Genomic DNA, 19666 nt, shown 5'->3' on the forward strand with positions numbered 1-19666 from the left:
GGAAGAGGTGGAACGACCTACGGGGGAAGGTGCGTTCTGTGGTCTCAAGACACCACCTTGCGGTTCAGCGGACTGGCGGCGGACCGCCACCTCCTCCACCACAACTAACAACATGGGAGGAGCAGGTCTTGGCGATTCTGCATCCTGAGGGCCTCGCAGGAGTAGGTGGAGGAATGGACTCTGGTAAGTCGAAGCTTAACTATTACATCCCCCACCCTACCTGCATGCCAGCACATACCCCCACCCTCACCCTCACCCCCATCACTCTAACTCCTCACAAATGTCCCAACATCACAAACCACACATCCTAACACCAAGCCCTGCATGCAACAACAAAGCATGGACACCCATCACTAAAGCATGCCCACTGAACATACCCATACACCCCCCTAAACCATCATCACACAAGGTCCCACACAGGAATGCAAGCATGGGGGAAACGGTCACCCACCTATTGCACACCATGGCACACACAGATGTAATAAACATCCTTTTATACCCCTGCAGGACCCCTACCCAACGTCACTGGACAGGAGTGTCCACACATGTCCACACCACCAACAGAAGAGGCCTCTTTCTCTGAGAATCTGGACTACAGGTCTTAATAGCTTGGTAAAACACCATGGAGCGGATGACAGTCCGAAAAGAAGGACGGAGAATTCGTACCAAACCCCTTGCCAACAGAATTGGAGGAAGCGGCGGTGAGGCTCGAATATGGGGACTGTAAGGTAAGCATCCTTTAGATCTAACCTCACTAAAAAATCTCCTTCTAAGAGAAGGTCTCTTAGTAGATGGATGCCTTCCATCTTGAAATGGCGATAGACCACCCAAGAATTGAACTCCTTGAGGTTGAGGACTAGTCTCAATCCGCCTCCTTTTTTCTGAACTAGAAAAATCGAACTTACAAACCCGAGAGGGTGAGGGTCGGAACGGCAAATGGCGCGTTTCTGAATCAGACACGCTACCTCGGCGTCTATGAAAGAACCTTCTGTCTGGGAAAAAGTGTGAAGGTGAGGGAACTTCGTTTGACGAGAAGGGGCATAAAATTCTATCCCGTACCCCTGTACAGTCTGAAGGATCCAGGGATCCTGTGACACACGTTCCCACGCTACCACATGGTCTCTCAATCTGCCCCCTAGAAAGACCCCCGAAAACTGAATAATTCTCACCTGTGGAGGATCCTTCGGCGGAAGAGATGCTACCTCTGTTACAGTAACCACGTCCTCTACCTCTGCGGGCTCGAGAGGGATAGAACCCTGATCGGGAATAATAGCCTTGCTGGTTGTAGTTTCTGGGGGCTTGATTGAAACCACGGCCCGACGCCCGGCCTTGGAAGCGTCCGGCCCTGGCAAAAAGGCTTCTGTTAAACATTTTCCTCATAGAGGATTGTGCCTTGTCCAAGGCTGAGAAGGTGGCCACGTACTTTCCTAAGTCCTTTACAAACTTATCGCCAAAAAGCAGGCCATTGGCTGCAGTACCCGCATCATTGGGAGCCAGATCCGCTAACTTGGGGTCAATCCTCATAAGAAAGGATCGTCTACATTCAGTAGACATGGCACAGTTTGCGTTGCCTAGAAGGCAAAATAGCCTGTTAGGCCCACTCCAAGATTGTCTGAGGATCCAGAGAAGATTCACATTCCTTAGCCTGGACCAGAAATATCGAGGAGTCTGTCCTGGCAGTTCTTCCAGGCACGATCTAGTCCTTTTTTAGGATCTTTGGAGAACTTTCGCATGAATGTGGCCATATTTGGATCTAGATCTGGGGTCTCCGCTACCTTACCCAGAAGGGAAGGGCGGGGGCATTCTGAGCGCAGTGTTCTGCACGTCGCAGTCAAACCCTTTACGGATGTGATCCTGTACATATTGGGCCACCTCCTCACAAGGAAGCCACTCTGAGAACTTGGGGTGAATGATACTTTCAGGGTCAAAGGAAAGATTGGGAAGAGAGAACTGCGCTCCTTAACATTATGGGATTTACGTTTCCGTTTCCCTGTTGGCTTGGGGTCATCATGCTCTTGGTCTGAGCCAGAGGAAGGAGGAGAAGAAAGACCCTCTGGCTTAGAAGAGGCCTCTCTGCCTGTATCAGATGTGTCCCAAGAAGAGTATACGTCATAGCCATGATCTTGCATCACTGAGGCTGCCATATTAGCCAATATATCAGCTGAGGACAAGGGTCTTTTCAAGGCTCCCTGGGACGAACCCATATCAGAAAGCTGGTCGGGTTGTGAACCAGCATCAGGCAAGGGGCGACCCCTCAATTCTCGCTGCCCAAAGCGTCTCAAAGGTCGAGCAAAGGGTTTGAGTGGATTAATTAGAGCCTGGTTCACGGAGTCCTGGACATGGTAGCCGAGGGCTTCCACTAGTCTTTCCTCCATATGGTCATCCATAGTGTTGGTTTGGTCTTGATAATAGTCCTCCTCGCCAGCGTAGTACGCCATGTTCAAGGAGATGGAGGAGATCACAGGGGGGACAATAATACTCCCAGCAGGGAAATTCAAATATATATTCTTAATCTGACACTTTTAAACTGTGGAGGGAGCCCCTGCTAAATCCCCCTAGGCAGAGCCTAAATTACGTGAAATTCGCCCCGTCGGGCGTTCTGGGGCTCAAACGCTGGGTTTGGAGCCGGAGGGAAAGTTATTTTTAGATCACTCCAAGCTCTGTGCGCTGAAAACACCTCGTTCTCCGATGGGCGAGAGAACGCGAGGTGAGCGCATGCGCGTGCGTTAAAATCGAAAGAGGACAGGTCCTCTTGATTCACGCCGCAGTCTGGGAGTCGGAGCAACTCCATAGCAGGCTTTCAGTCACGCCTACCGGCTCGGCGCCGGGCACCTAAATAACAAAAGGGCATGAAATAAACGTGAATTGATGTGCTGAAAACGTAACTGACACTGCGGCGCGAGTCGAGCCCACTCCACACTGTCTCTAAAATACAAACATAATCGGTACAAAATTGAAGAAATTACTTATCTCTTGGCTGCAGCAGCAAAGAAAGAGGAAGGACTATAGAGATAGAGACTGATATACACTTGAATATACTAGGATTGGTGGACTCAGACCACTGGGTTTCATGGGAAATGTAGTTTTTTGTTTTGTTTAAATGTGATTGGCTGCTGAGTTTTTGCAGTAAAGAGAGAGAAAGCATAATCCGAAGCCTCTGGTACTGACAGAATTCTTGACGGTAAACACTCAATAAATCAGACACCAAATCAATCGACAACAAACACCTTCGGAACATACATCAAGTCAGGAAAAGAATATGTTTGATGGGTTGACAGAGTGGTGAAAGTGAACAAAGGTTTGATGGATTGCCCAACAAAGGTGAGGTGGATTTAGAAGAATCCTTGATGGAGAAGAATCCTTGACAGATGAATTAAACATGAGTGATAGTTCTCATAGGGAGGAGTGTCAACAAGCAGAGAATAGTGTGAGTAAATGTGGGCGTGTAGTGAAAAAAGAGAAAACGCGCAATTTTATTTGTGATCAATGAAACGCTTTAATTAAAATTATCCACAACAGGTTGAAGTATTAAGATACGTTTTTAAAGTGTTAACGTGTGTATTTGAACAGTAGTCATGTTTTAAGAAACTGTAGTACTAAAAGCATTTAAGTACAGTTATCCTTAGTTTTGTTGTACAAAGGAAGTGTTCAGATTTTAATGGAGATTTAATATATTTTGCCATTTAAGGCAATGATTTAACAGCAATGCAATTCATATATGTGTATAGTTTAAACACTTTGAAAAGTTGTACTTAATTGAATTTTATAGCACATATATGTATTTTAATAGGTTATGTACTCAGCTGTATATAACTTACTCTATCATTTCTTTAGTTGTCAAAAGGAGGGGGCGTGTTGTGATTATGTAACATTGATATGTGATGTAGCTTTGCTGTTTGTGTATCCTTCAAGGCACCGTACAGCAATGCCCCCGTTGCATTGTGAGGTTAACACGTTCTAAGGTGGAATCTTGGGTTAAGGTGGAATTGATCGTCAGTCGTGAAGAAACCTGGACAGGACCCAACCAGGCAACCACAGCTGACTTTCATCACTCGAAGCCGTAATTAACACTGTTCCCTTCATCCCCAATGCACAACGGCAGAAGACAGGAGCGAAGGTTGCCCGAGACAGAGATACCTTACAGTCCCTGATGCTCCTGCTGGCGCCGTTCTCTCAAAATGAACGGCATTTGTAGACTGTACGAAGGATGATCGGGCAAAGTCAAGTGTGGGCTCAGGGACCAATCAGCGCTTCCGGATTCTGTATACAACACCAGAATTGGCTGGAATCCTGGAATGCTCCAATTGTAAGTCATTTTACACATTACAAGTACCGCCCCTTGCTAGATAATATAGTCAGCCGCGTGATAGGTTGATATGCGACCCGGAAGTGCTAACTTATAGGCACAACACGTTCAGGGAAAAGAAAAGCTTTGCTAACGGACATGAGATTGAATTAAGACCCGTTTGGTGTAAGTAGAGCACAGATGGTTCCTGAATACCTGCTCTGTATGTAGGCAGCAGAGCTTTCCTACGCTCTTACGTTTTCAGAGCAGCTGGTCATAATAGCAGAACTATCTATGGTTTGCAAGTAATGGTATCCAGATTCTTCCCTTTGCACTAGAATTGGTATTAGTATTTCTCCAGTGTTCTTGACCCTTATGTCCGGGTTCTCCTTGACCTGACGTTGGTGTCAGCATTATAGGAGTCCTGTGCGTCTAATTTCGACAATGAGATGTTGGTCCACTTGTCACAGCTATCGCTCGGCAGATGGTCTGGTAGTACGGCTCGCTCCTGCGTGGCTACTCCCAGTAGCCACTTGACTTTCCTTTGGCTCATGACGTGAGAATCATTAGAGCGCCTTCCCAGATATACAGTCGCTTGTTGGCTGATCGTCTTGGTCTTTTTTTAGGAGTGTTTGTCTTCGTAGCGGGACTTTCACGCCTCTCCTGGGCTACTTGTTCTGGGAGCATATACATCTCTCAGCTCTTTCTGGTGGCCGGGCTCTTGCTGTGGTTCTCCTCGTAGCACGGCGATATTGGGGTGCGGGATCGGCTAGCGGGAATTTAACTGGGTTGCTTATACCGCTAGCATGGCTCTCACTACGTTGCTGCACCTGCCACCGAAGACTCTGTAGTGGGTAATTGATCTGGTAGCTTTCCGCTCACAGCATTGTATTTCTTCTCGTAGGCTCCGTGGAGAGTGATTATTGGACCAGTTGAAGACACAAACACCTTTAACCATGACTGCCCTGGTAAGTAGACGGCGTCGTTGCAGATTCTGCTCCAGTTCTGTTCCCTGTACTGTTTCCTTTACTGACACATGCTGTTCTGCTGACATTGAGCGAGTTAGCATCCTCAGTTGCCGTGTTTCAACGGCTTTAACCGCACTGTTCAAGGACATTTTAAGAAACCAGTGTTATTCTGCTTTTGTAAATCAAACACACAAAAGGTGATGGGAGGATGCTTGCAATAAGTCTAACTCTTTTTTACCCACCATGCCACCTCAGATTATACCCACCTTTATGCAAATCAGTCTTGACCCTGCTTCAGTAGGAACAGTCCAACCCAAACTGCCAAGCCAGGTCCTATCTGAACTGGAACATAAGCAACAGAAGACGCTGATGCCTAGATTGAGGTTGAAAAAATATTGGCAGGCATGTCTTTCCACCCTAGGTAGCTTCACAGGCATTGAGCTAGGGTTTGAAAAGTGTTGTTTCAATGCCAGACTGGGTAGAAACCACACTAGTAGTTACGGTAGGCAGTCATTGCCAAAGTGAGCCTTGAATTAGAAAACTATTTGTTCAGTGATCATTTGTTTGGAGGGAAGACTGTTCATGGGCTGTTGTTGGTAGGTCATGTGTGGCTTTCTTGAGCAGGGTGTAACATGGGGGTTTTGATGGTATGGCTATAGATTTCTGGTCCAAGTTAGTTGTGTACTTTCTTTAAGGTAAACGTCACGTACCAAGTAAACAGACATGTATACTGTGTGAGTTACCTGGCTTTATGTGAAACTGGTATCCTGACTTTTTTGACCAGATAACATGCTAATCTAGCGTGCATTCTGGGGCCTGGGCCTGTCCATGACCATTCTAAGGTTCATAACCTGTTCTGTGACCCTGGTGGGTGCACCACGCTACCTTCTAGTTCGACATGCAGCTACTGTCCATGTCCTGGGTTGTTTACCTAAAACATCAGTGGCAGTTTAACATTTTTGGATTATAGTACTGAACATATCTTTTTCTCTGGTTTAGACAAAGAACACTGCCTCTATGCCCCACCTGTGTAAAGTTCTGCTTATAAATGGCACCCACATACTTGTTGTGACATCCATGGTGCATGTCTTTTAGATATAGAGATATATATATATATATAGTGTGTGTGTCAAGTATGAAGGGTAGCATAACTTTGTGTTGTCAGTGTTCGATTGTTGAGGCCAGCTCAATCAATTTTGTATAGCCCCTAGTTTTACGTGATCTAAAAGGGAGGTGGCTTACATCTTCCTCCGAGAGTGCACATGTATTGCCTGCATTCCTGAAGCTAACGGGAGAAGACCAATACACAGAAGTGTGGGGCGATGGAGACCGGCCCACTTTTAGACAAACAGTGAGGCACTTTTAGAAGCGGATTGCTGATTAGTTCTTCCTCAGCACTGCAGTTTGGTAATGGTAGGGGAATGGGCTTGAGTCAACAGATTATGTTGTTGGAGAGCGGGATGTTTCTAAACAAGTGCAGTCCCTTTTGTCTATTCTTAATGCTACTTCAAAACACTACTATTTCTGCTGCAGAGACATCACGCTTCATTCTGCTCATGTTTTGGGTACTCCTGCCTGAAGTCAACATCACCACTACCTAAAATGTGATCAACGCGAAAAAACGGTCACTTGTACAAGCATAGGGAGCAGTGGCTGTGATCTTATGTGGAGAAGCAGACCACTGTGGTGAAGAACAGCAGTTCACTACTCCTTTTCCACAGAACTGTGGCTGCAGAGGGGTCGCAAGTTGCTGCATTAGTTTTTAAGATTTGGCGATGGGGACGGTGGATTCACAGTTGCAGCATTTATGTTTCCTTTAAAGCCAGTGCTCTGGATATTGTTTGTATTCAGGAGCAGGGCAGATGCTGCAGCGACAGCTTTTGCTGTTCTTAGCTTTCCACTGTGGGGGTGGGTGGGAGGTGGGGAGGTTGAGGGGTGAAAAATAAAAAGAGAAAGATCACAAGTGAACTCTTCCTACATCAATGCACAGGCCCGGCGGTCCTGGCAGTATTAGCCTTTGTATGAGCTGAGCTGTGAGACTTTAACCATTTCAGTTATGCAACAAACGAGGTAAAGTATGGTAAAATCTCCTCTTAAAAATTAAAAAAACACTTTTCTTTAAGTATGTGGAAGCTTTGACAATACGTTGCAATGTATCACTGCACTGAAAGGCACTTATTAAAAGTTAGTTTTAAATATAAGTTTAGAACCATCCATTCCCAGCCTTGGCAACATTTTTGTGAACTAAGAGGCAAGTAAGTTGTATGTGGCTCACATTCTCATAGAGAGTATCACTATAGTCGGGGCCACTGGAATTATGTGATTGTACAGCCGCAGCCTTTTTCACATAATTATGGATTTGCCGCATTTGTGACATAATCCATCATCTTCTGCATAATCTGCAGATTATAACAAAAAATGTTTTTTTTCTAGTTTAAACGGTTCAAAAGTAACTAAAAAAGTAATGTCACATGCTACAGCATAGTGAAAGGCCATTTGCAAAGGTTGACTGGTCACTTTTTTGTTGCTTATTGCTATATTTGGATGTTAAACTGGTATTAATGTGGTGCAAATAATGCATAGACAGTGTAGAAATGACAAAATAATGTTTCCACAAAATATGCTGCATTATGCCACCTAATTACCCTTTTGTTGACACAATGTACTCCACTCTGCCTCATAATTTGGCCCTCCCCTGTTGCATAGTTCCATTGCCCCTGATGACGTCTATTAAATCAAACACAATACATTCGTTGACTGGTATTGTGAACTCACCTATTTGAAGGTGCTTTCATATGGGATAATGAAGAAAATGGAGGACTGCTGAAATAAAATATTTGCCTAAGGTCACGCAATTTAGTTAAGCAGGTAAGCCAGGCACAATCCCAGGTTTTTTGGTATTATTTTGTATAAATCAGCCACAAAATGAACTATTTATCTCTCCTGTTAATGCTATGTTTTTAACTCTCTGTGCATAATTTCTTTGGTACACAGTACCAGTAGACAATGCAGCATGGATCCTAGTGCAAGGAAGAAAAAAGGGCCCCTTGGCTGCTGTTTGAACTGTGAAATACAGCAATGGTCAACGTTCAATGCACCCCTCTGGGCCCTAGTGTCACTGCACGTGCTGTGCCATTGGAAACTATTAATCGGCACAGTACTAATTGTAGCATTTTCTTTAAGAGGCACCAGCTGCTGTTTTCATGTGCACGAGCTGATGCTATTATCAGGAGTGTAGCTACCATTGATGTAGCAGGTGCAGTGGCACCGGGCCACAATGAACCATGTAAATTGGTGTATTTTATTATCCCAACAGCAGAGGGACCACTTTCCCTGCTTTAGAGTATTTAATCGTGTTACATGGGAGGATTCGTTTTTCAAAAATTATTTGTAGTCTTTTTATGCAATATATGACTGTTGTACAGTGTGTTGTGAACTGAGTCCATCTGGGTGTCTTATTGAGTAGAAACTGTGGATGTGTGATTAAGATTGGATGGGATTGAGAGCACTGGAGTTAAGGCAGAATGACGTTTGTTTCTCACAGTATCTATCACTGGGTCCTAAAGGTGTTCCGCTTACATGAATCTCCAATTCTTGACCTCCCTATAGACCACAAAGAGTGATGGTCACATATATCCAAATTGTAACTGCAAGAAAATGTGTGGAGGAGTTACAAAACTTTTAAAATAAAACACCACCAAAGGGAAACAAAATGCAGTGCTTGAAGCAGGTGAGTGGAAAGGGAGGATGTTGACTTAGATGAGCTCAAAGGAAGTATGTACAGGAGAGACCAAAAATACAGTACTGAAGAGGAAAGAGAGGACATGTGAGCTATGATTATGGAGGATTTCAGACACATGTGGTTAGAAATTGTCTCTTACAGACTGAATGACCACAGACAAAACTGGTGTGCAAGGCAGACATTTTCAGTTCTCATTATCACAACAAAATTTGTGTTACTCATTTATTTGATAGAGCATTTGCAAAGCCAATATATCTGGCTTATTTTAGATGTAGGTCTATTGTTTTATCCCTGGACGTAGTAACATAATACTCCCAAAGGTACCCAAATAGTGGTTTCTGGCAGCGTTAAGCAGAGGATTTTGGTTCACATGTTTTCAGCCATACCTCATGGAAAGGATCTTGGTTACACTTCTTTGGCCATGCCCTTTTTAGCTATTCCTTCACCAATTCCAGCCCACTTAAAGCACTGATGCATATGTGCAGTACTTTAAGGATGTCCTCTGAACTGGCACTTCAAGGAATTGAATCTGCATGTTGTCTGTAGTCTTCTCAAAGGGCCACCATTAAAGTGTGTGCACATCTCCTCAACTTCTCCATGCATGCAGGGCCAGGGAGACAAGTTCAAACACTCCTTCTGCATACTGATGCAGGGAAAGTAAATTTGTGGGACATCACATACCCTACTATTATGATATGGTCTCGGGAACCTGGTGTGATTTCAGCTTCTCAAGTTTTTAGAGTGATGTTTCAGTCCGAAGAATGACTCTTGGGTTTACAATATGATGCTGCATCCTCTGTGTAATGTCACAGCTGGGGCTCCGGTTTAGGGTCCTCTTTTTGCAGTGCTATCATCTATTGAAATGCAGTGGTTGGAGAAATAACACATTTTCAAGTAGAAAGAGTCTTTGTCATATGTTTTGCATACCACTTAATGTATAATTTCATGTGGGATCTTCTAAAGGATCTGATCTGGCTCTGTCCTCCCTATGAATTTCCTAGCTTGCCTAGCTTTAGCACTCGAATAGTATAAATGCATCGCAGAAGGTGTTACACGTAATGCATGTTTATAAACCTGTTTAGTGTAACAAATCCTAATAAAGAAACGTGTGAACATGTGCCCGTTTGGCTTAAACTGGAATCCCAGTCGGTAATTTTCTTGGCGCACATAGGCTTGGCTACAGTGCATCGAAACCTTGCACTGCCGAACACAGAGCAAAAGAATTAGAGGGAACATTGTTTCTAGATACTGGATCGACATCCCCAGTCTGTAAAATTATTCTAAAGAGGGGGCCCAAACCATCTATCTTTTTTTCATGTTCCAAGTTCATCTTGTTCAATGAAGGGAGAGCTCCTCCGTTACTCGAGCTACTGCGATCCAGGGCTGGTGTCTGTCCAACAGCCAGTCTCCCAGATGTGAGGGTTCATCACCTGAGGTCTGCACACATTGCTGGAAGATCTATCAGTCTGTTTAGAAGCCTGCGTGCCCAGGTGTGGAAAATGGGTTTCTTAACTTGGCGTGAGGGCTCCATTTTGTCTAACCTTTAACTTAATTCTGTATATGTTCAGAGTAAAATTCTATGCATAGCGTGGTAAAAGGGGTACTGCAATAAATATGTAGGAGGGGTGGGAAAAGAGGTCAGTTGCATTTGGCAAGAGAGAGTCATCACCACTCTTTGGGGGGTGACCCCCTGCAGCGAAATAAAATGTTATCTTGAAGCCTACTCCAAATCCTTGTATTCTATCTTGTGGACATTCAGCCTCTTACAAGAAGAGACTTTTAAATTTATTTCACACAGGGAGAGTAATGTGCCTGGGCCTGCAGGAGGAGATATAATCCAGGAAGAGAATCACTACCCTGTTCCCAGAGTGTGGGGTACCCAGAAGAGCTGTCTTACTAACTGAAGCACAACATTTACAGACCCGAGCTACAAGGGGGTCTCCGGACCTCCCTGCATGATGTATTTGGCAAACTACATGAAACGTCATTTAACCCAAGCGACCGCATGCATTCTGACATGACCTGAGGAATGTATTCTGCCTCTGCCCTTGAGGTCTGGCTTCACAACACCAATGTTGCGGGTAAACCCCACCAGCCTAGAGGCTGTAATTTCTTACTATGAATGAATATGGTAGAGGCTTGCCATGCTGTTATCCATCCACACCAAGACCAGAGAGGCGGAGCTGACTGTGCTACTACAACAGGTGAACAACCCCTGCACAGACCGCATTAGTGTGAGCAGATACCACAAGGCCTAAATCTACAAAACTGAAAGATTATGTATAGGCCCCAAGAGGAAAATACTACTTGGCATGTAAGCATCTGTTGTAGCATGTAGTGCTGTAGATTTGGCTGGATAGTGTACTCTTGGCATCTAGCGTTGAGCTAGACATTTGCAAGTTCCCTTTCTTCAAAGAAGTCTCTCGAGCCAGGAGATGAGATGTGACGACTTCTCTTGCCGTGTATTGCTCATGGACACCAACTCCACATTGGATTGTTTTCCCATAAGAGATGAGAGTATGTATGGAGTGTCAACTTAGATGAGGAGCCTGAAGTACAATGTACAGTGAAAATACAGAAAGTCAAAAACCTGCAAAAACACACGCTTACAGGGAGGATGGGTGGTGGGTGCTTGTGAATCTACAACACTACATGCCACAACCCGATGCTTACAGGAGAAGTAGCATTTGGCGTTCGCATATGTGGTTGTAGATACACATGCTTAGTATAGAGTGTTGAACAGTGCCCTTTAGGAGCAGTGGCTAGCACGTGGATGATGCAGATGTCTGAAACAAGGTCCTGAATACCATTTGGACTGATATATAGTCTGTTGCTAGGCGAAGGTATCCACATAGTAATGCTTGATAAGGGTGTGTGGTAGTGGCCAAGAGGCTGCTTTACAAATAGGCGCTAGTTGGATGTTAGCTGGTAAGGCTATCATTTTTATAAGTGGCGTGCGCCCTTGGTGGATCAGGTAGGACACTTAAATTTGTGGTAGCAGGTCTGGATGCATTTAACTATGCACCTAGCTCTTCCTGCTGAGGAGCTGGAATGCCCTTTGTGAGTTTTTGCAAAGGCAGCAAAGATTTGATAAGATTTATGGAAAGGCTCGGTTTGTTCTATGTTATACATGAGCTCTTTTTGTTCTCTAATGTGGGCAGCACCCTTTCCATGACAGTGTAGAGATATATACATTGTGGAGTATATACATACTCTAGCAGCGGTCGCCGCTAGGTAGTTATAATTAGCACCTAATAGAAAAAGCATTTTTTTAAAATTTTTTTTAACTTGCCTTAATCTTTGGTGCCGGTTGACAAATCTTCATGAAATTTTAGCAAAAAAATAAATAACACTAATGTCAGCTGCTGTATGGAAAGTGTCTGGGTGATCCGTCAAATCGGGGCAGAGAAAGCGTATGTGTCCCAAAACATGTATTTCCCCCGCCCCCAATGTTAATTTCCATAGGGATTTTGAACAGGAATAGATGCCAAACTGCTGGAAAGAATTACACCAAACTTGGTAGAAAGCAAGCTCTTGGTCCAGAAAAAGCCCTTTTTAGGTTAAGCTTGCAAGCGCTTTGACCTGTTGTAAGTATTGTGGGCTTTTAACCACGCCCATCACTTCCACTCTTTCGTGGGCTTGCCTTTCAAAAATCCCTTACTTCATTGATAATTGCTTTGTATGTCCCACCTTGGGGCAGTTTAGTTACTGCCTTGCAGATTGACCCTGTTGCATTGATAATTACACAATTGCCAATATCAGTCAGCGTGGGTTAACAATTTTTTCCTTTTGTCTCTCCCCTTTGTGCTCCATTGCATCCATGGCCTTCACAGCGCGAACAGCACCAACAGTGCAAACTCCATCGGTGGTATTGCAGCGCTAATCACGTTGTTCACCCTGTTACCTAATCAGTCATTTCTTTTGGCTCTCCCCTTCATGCTCCGTAGCTTCCCCAAATACACTCATAACTGATAAATGTTTTACTACAAAACACAGAAATCTGCATCATGGCTCTCCATGCACAGCAGGAGAGCAGATACTACAATATTCACCGCATTCAGGAAAAGTCGCCCCATAATGCTTTGCAAGTATTCTTTTTCAAAACATTTGTGCCCATAACTCAGCCTGTGGTGGTTCTGGGACAATGGCACCACCACCAAAACGTTCACCACAATAGACTCTTTCTGCTTAGGTCATCTCTGGGTCCCCACACTGGGTTAATGGGGACACCAAAATAACTCCTCCATCCAGTCATTGTCTTTTTAATCTCTCTCATGGCTAGAACTTTGGTTTTATAGCTTGGAGTAGTTTGTGCTTCAAGGGCTTTAGTATTGCAGTAGGCCGGAAAAGGTGCAATGCACTAGGCCCTCTAGGGGCTAAATATATGGTTACACTACATTACTTTATGCCATTCTATTTTCATGTGGTTATGCAATCTAGGGACTAATTATATGGTTACAGGACCAGGTTTCTTACAAATGCCATTTTTATTGTGGTGTCCTCTAGGGTCTGCGGAGCATTACAGTCAACATACTACAATATTTGCTGCACTCGGTTGTCCCAAAACATTTTTGCTTATAACTCAGTCTGTTGTGATCCCAGGGGAATGGGACCACCTTCAAAACGTTCACCACGGCCTGCTCTTTCTATCTACATCATCTCTGATTCTCCACACTAGGTTAGTGGGGAGCCCAAAATAATTCCTCCCACCATTCAGTGTCTTTTTAAGTGCTCTCATGGCTGGAACTTTTGTTTTACTGCTGAGAGTAGTTTGTGTTTTAAGGGCCTTGTTTGTTTGTAATATCATTGCTACCCCTGAAAATTTGTAATGGGCTATGCCCTATAAGGGCTAAATAAATGGTTACACTGTATTATTTAATGCAATTTACTTTTTGTATGACTATGCCCTCAAGTGGCTAACTAAATATTTAACATGACCATGTTTCTTACAAATGCTATTTTCATCATACAATTGCTTTTTTCATTGTGGTGTTCTCTAGGGGCTGTTCTAAGCAATACAATCTAATGCCGAAGATTTTTTTCTGATTAAGGTTTTTTATTGGGTTTATATGGTAATTGTATATGTTTTATGAATCTCTTCTTATTGCCATTACGACCATGATTTAGGTCAACTTAACATCTTTATTACACCATGACTTTTTGAACACACTTGCTTTGTTTGTGTCACCCAACTAGTTTTTCTCTTGTTACTCATCTGTGGCTGTCTTGTTTTGGGAATGGTGTTAGCCAGCCAGCAACTCTGACGATGAGGTGTTGAAAGTTGTATTCTATTGGAATTAGCATGGCAGATTTAAATTAGGATGTCAAATGGCAGAATTTTCATTTTTGACTGCAGATAGAGGAAGACAGTGAATGGACGTGCTTTAACTATAGGCAGGGCCACTGGAATTAAGTGACAGAAAACAACCACATTATGAGGCAGGGTTGACCAATTTATGTGGCAAGAAAAGCCCAGTTATGAATTTACAACACAAGTAGCTCTAACTCAAGCAAATGCAAGATCCATTACATTGCAAATGCTTGTTTTTAATTTGTGTAAATGTGTGTTCAGTAGTTTTTGAAATAGTAAAGAGAAAACAAATTTGTATATATAGGGACGTGAAGGCTCAGCGAACCCTCCCGATCTCATGCTAAGATCTGATTGGCTGCCAACACTTCAACAAGAAAGTGTTGGCAGCCACCTTGGGACTCTGCTTCTGCTGAGTCCCAGAAAAAAGATTAAAAAAATAAGAAAAGGGTCCAAGGTAGGGACACCCTGACCCCTTAGCTCCAGTGCTGGGGGTTTCCAGAGTAGAGTTTTTTTTTTTATCTATCTTACTGAGGGTTCAGCACAACAAACAGGTCCTGAAGAATCGCCACCTGATCCGTGTGACTGTATTAAGCAATAAACATGTTGGCCATGACTAGTTGTTGTGTATTGTAGGGAATACCCACACACAGTTCCATAATATCTAAATCTCTAATTAGGGTGGTAGGCATACATTTAGTTGTTGGTAGGGAACCAGATCATTGTTTTCTGTAAAACCTCCCCCTTTTTTTAATTTATTTTTTATCCTTGGCAGGGGTGTCAGGGGTTGTACTAAAGATAGATTTCTTGAGCACCTTTAGCCAATTTTAGTAGTTTTCCCAGCCCCTCTCACATCCAGTCACTGCAGGCATTCTTTCTTAAAAAGATCTCTGGCAAAGAACCCTCTATTAGGGCCTGTGAGGCATTGCAGTGCCAGCTTGACGAGGAGCATGGCCCGATCACTAAGCATGTCACCCATTGGTGAGTGAGGGCTACCGTTCCTGTAAGTCTAATGCATGTGGTGACTGAAAAGAACCCCTACCCCAATTGTTTGAATGGAGTCCTTTTCTTTGGAACAGTTCATCTTATTTCAGTTATAGGACCACATAATTCTCCCTAGTTGTGTATCCCTAACATTTTTTGGTATAGTCCCAGACCCAGCAAAAAAGGAATAAAAAAAAAAAAAAGAATTTCATTTAATTTACATTTTTTGGCGCGGTTGTGAATCTGTGGCAAAAATTTAAAAATAAAAACCAAACATGTTCTCCTATGCTTGTTTTAAGAAAGCTCCTGTTTGGTCTACGTCCTATGGGCATGTTAAAAAAAGAGAGGGTGGGGTGCAGAAGGCCCCCCCTTCTGGGCTTATTTATGTCCCAGAGACTGCCACCTCCCCGGGGCTTCGTTTCAGAAGTAGGCAGGCCACATGCAGGGGACCACCACCTCCCTGGGGCAAAATGAGAAGGGCTTCTTCAGCCTGGGGGAGCGCCAACTCCCACAGCTCATATTTTATCATATGCTGGTGGGGTTGTGCGCGTGATTGCTTTCTCCCACAGGAGGTGAGGAGTGGGCTAGGACAGCGGGGACCTTCAGGTCCCCCCTGTGGTCCCATTGCACACTGTGGGGCCCTTGGGACAGATGGCCAGGGCCCCAGGTGATGGGGTACCCGGGGTTGAGGTTGAGGCCCCCCCCCTCCCCCATCCTCTCTCCCTTGTAGTTTTAGTGGTTCCTGTGGGATGGTGTCTCCGGGCCTAAATCGGCTGGGGGAGGCGGATCACTCTTCCCCCACAGTGCACATTTTCGAGGTAGCACATACTGACTATTAGAAAGTGCTCCAGTTGCATAAAATTTTTTTGCAAACTGTGAACTCTTGTGAAATAAAGAGCAGGTGAGCTTCCGTTCTGGCAATTGCGCTCATTTCACAGAAATTAAACCTCAACAGGAAGCACTCACAAATATAAACATAGCAGGTGCTCCAGTTGAAGCTCCACTTCTGAAGTCACGTGATGAGATTGTAGGAAGCAGGCCTGGTGTGTGTTGGGTACCCAAGGTACTTACACCTCGTACCAGGTCCAGATATCTCCTCTCAGTGAAGTGTAAGCAGTGTATAGAAGCCATGCTTTCTAGAAGTAGCTGTGGATGAGCAGCCAAGGCTTATCTAGGAGACATGGAAAGCTCATGCAATACCACTGTAGTCACACAGCACTTGCACACATGAAAGAAAACACTCAGTTATACAAAAATAAAGGTACTTTTATTTTTGGCACAGATTATCACAAATCACTAGACTGGTGACTTACCCTTAGGAGATAAGTAATACACTAAATATATACACTAGCAATCAGAAATAGGCATGCAAAAGGTTAGAAAACAGTGCTTACAGTAATAACTAATACTGGCCCTAGGGGGAGCTCAAACCATATACTAAAATAAATGGAATGCGAACAAAGTACCGCCACCTAGGTAAATAAACTGTGTAAAGGGGAGCTGGGGGTATTACGAAACCACAGAGGTAAGTAACACAACACTCCCTAGTGCCCAGGAATAAAACACTAGATTGTCCCCAAACCACCCAAAAGGAGGAAAAGAAGAAAAAGGAAGACACCCAGATCAGGCTGCTAGAAAACTGGTGGTGGATTCCTGAAGAAAGAACACCTGTGACGAGAGGGGACCAAGTCCAGAGGCACAGCAGTGTCCAGTGGGGGCAGGAGCCCCTATCCACCCCACTGAAGATGCAGGAGTTGGTAGACTGAAAAAGAACAGGTCAGCACTGCAGTCCAGAAGCCGGAGAAGAGTTCCTGATGGATGCAGATGGAATCCCATGCTGGAAGGATGCTTGCAGATGGGTGTTGGTGCAGGAATTCCACCAGCAAGCCTTGGCAAAGGCAACTTGGCGGTTGGAGGAAAAGGGATGCTGCCAGGGACCAGCAAGGCCTAGGAGACTTAACCCAGGAGGGGGAGTCACAGGGGACCCTCAGCGTCTCAGAGTCCAAAGGAGCGGAGGCAGCACCCACATGAGTCCCACAGAAAGAGGACACAGAAGGTGCAAGAAGTAGGCCACTCATCACCTCAGAAGAGGATACCACACCGCAGGAGAACCATGCAGGAGGCTGGGAGTTGCAGGGAGTAGTGCTGGGGATTGGAGCTGCACGACACCTGAAGGTCCCTTGGAGGAGATGGCAACAAGCCTTGGCAGCTGCAAGAGACTGGGTATGTCTTGCGTGGGAAGGCAAAGGTATACCTCCACCAAAGTTGGACAGGTGGCAGAAAGGACCAAGAGGACTACTCAGGACCACCAGTCTGTGATGCAGGAGCCATGCAGCTCAGCAGGAGAGGGGATCCATGCAGCCGGTCGTCGCTTGTTGTATGTGCCTGCGGTTGCGGGGAAGTGACTCTTTCACTCCAAGGGAGATTCCTTCTTCTTGTGCAGGCTGAACAGTTGCAGTCTTCTGAGGACGCACGGCACGGGAACTGTTGCAAAGCTGGCAGGAACTCTGGATACAATGTTTCAGAAGAGTCTTCCTCGTGGATCTGCAGCCTGTAGGTTCCTGGAGGGTCCAGTTGCGGTTCCGGTGGCCAGAAGTCGAAGCAAGGGTTGCAGATGAGTCCTGCTGGAATCTTGCAAGTCGAATCTGAGGAACCACCCAAGAGAGACACCCTAAATAGCCCTGAAAGGGGGATTGGTCATCTACCTGGGTGACCACCTATCAGGAGTGGGCCCCTCATGTCGCCTGTCTGGTCTGCCCCTCAGATGCTCCCAGAGTTCCCTGCCCATCTAATCAAGATGGTAGAATCCAGGGTCCCTCGGGGGAGCTCTGAGCACCACTTATCACTCCCCTTTCCATTGTCCAGTTTCACACCAGAGCAGGGACGGGGGGGGGTTGTCCCTGAACCGGTGTGGACTGGTTTATGCACAGAGAGCACCAAATGTGCCCTTCAAAGCAAAACCAGTGGCTCGGGAAGCTACCCCTCCCTAGCCAGTCACACCTATTTCCAAAGGGAGAGGGTATAACACCCTTCTCCCACAGGAAATCCTTTGTTCTGCCTTCCTGGGCTTGAGCTTCCCGGTAAAACCCTGGAAGACTGGAGGTAGCAATGCTTGGGGTCCACTAAGGAGCCCCCAGAGTGCATGGAATCATACAACCAATACTTGCAAGAGTATTGGGTTATGATTCCGACATGTTTGATAACAAACTTGCCTATGTTCCGAGTTACCATTATGCACCTGGACATAGGTAGTGAACTATGTCCAGTACTCGCAAAAAAATGGCATCCCCGCACTCACGAAGTCCAGGAAAATGGAGCTGGAGCTAGTGGGGGCACCTCTGCTAGTGCAGGGGTGCCCTAACACACAGTTACTTGCACCTTGCCCTCTGGGCTAGGAGGGCGTGCCATAGGGGTGACTTACAGTGACCTGGTAGTGAAAGGGTGCATGAACCTGTGATCAAGGGGCGAGGGCTTTGGAATGTATTCGGTATAATGCTGCTGTTATTGAAATAAAATTTGCTGTGTGGATCTGAGCCGCGGTCCGTCGTCTACATGGTGTTTCATTCTGATGGTTGGATGTGATAAGGGTTCGCTACCCTGCTGTGAACTCGCCGTGTTTAAGTGGCTGGGACTTAGCGATAAATTGTTCGTGTTTCATATATGTATGTGTGTGTGTGTGTATATGTATGTATGTATGTATGTATATGTGTGTGTATGTATATATATATATATGTATATGTATGTATATATATATGTGTGTATTTATGTTCCACATGGGATTAGGAGGCACACTAAGGGAAGTAACCCTCTCACAAACTGGAATGCTACTGAAGAGTGAGTGTTGTAGGCTCCGAATGCAGACACGTATAGGCAAATGAAGGTGTAGGCAAGGACTACATTCTGTAAGTCTAAGAGGTAAGCGATTATGTCCTTGTGTCGTGGGCTGGTGGGTTTCCTTTAAGATGAACATACATTTGTGGGGAAGGTTGAGGTACCTGAGTTATAGGACCTAATGTTCCAAATTTTAAGGTATAGCTTTCTAGAATCCGGATTCCTGACCCTACTGTGCCTCTGTTTGAGAAGGTCCAGCCTGAGCTTAAGTCTTTTATGAGGGCTGACGAACATCTTCAGAAGAGTGGAGTTACAAGGGTTGTCTGGTTAAGTTTGGAGCTACCAGAATGAGTGTCAGGAATGGTTTCCTCGGTTTCCGCATCATGTAGGGAAGCAGTAGGAGAGATGGAGAAGCATACATAAATATATTGGATCAATTAATCTATAATGCATTGTCCATGGACTGGGGATGTAGGGTACCTTCAGGTGAAATTCCAGTACTTGTTTCCTGGAGTGGCAAACAAGTCTATCCAAGGGGTGCCCCAATG

The 19666-nt window shown here is 45.0% G+C and overlaps 1 protein-coding gene across 1 annotated transcript in view; it reads left to right on the forward strand.

The window, feature by feature from the left end:
• Positions 1 to 4366: 4366 nt before the first annotated feature.
• GTF2F1 (general transcription factor IIF subunit 1) overlaps positions 4367 to 19666 on the forward strand; it is a 185435-nt gene continuing 170135 nt past the window's right edge. The window contains exons 1-2 of the mRNA XM_069230467.1: positions 4367 to 4471; positions 5190 to 5253. Coding sequence (XP_069086568.1) covers positions 5242 to 5253 — 12 coding nt within the window. The 5' untranslated portion in view covers positions 4367 to 4471; positions 5190 to 5241. The remainder of the gene's footprint in view (positions 4472 to 5189; positions 5254 to 19666) is intronic.

Source organism: Pleurodeles waltl, chromosome 4_2 (genome assembly GCF_031143425.1).
Source record: "Pleurodeles waltl isolate 20211129_DDA chromosome 4_2, aPleWal1.hap1.20221129, whole genome shotgun sequence".
NCBI classification, from domain to species: domain Eukaryota; kingdom Metazoa; phylum Chordata; class Amphibia; order Caudata; family Salamandridae; genus Pleurodeles; species Pleurodeles waltl.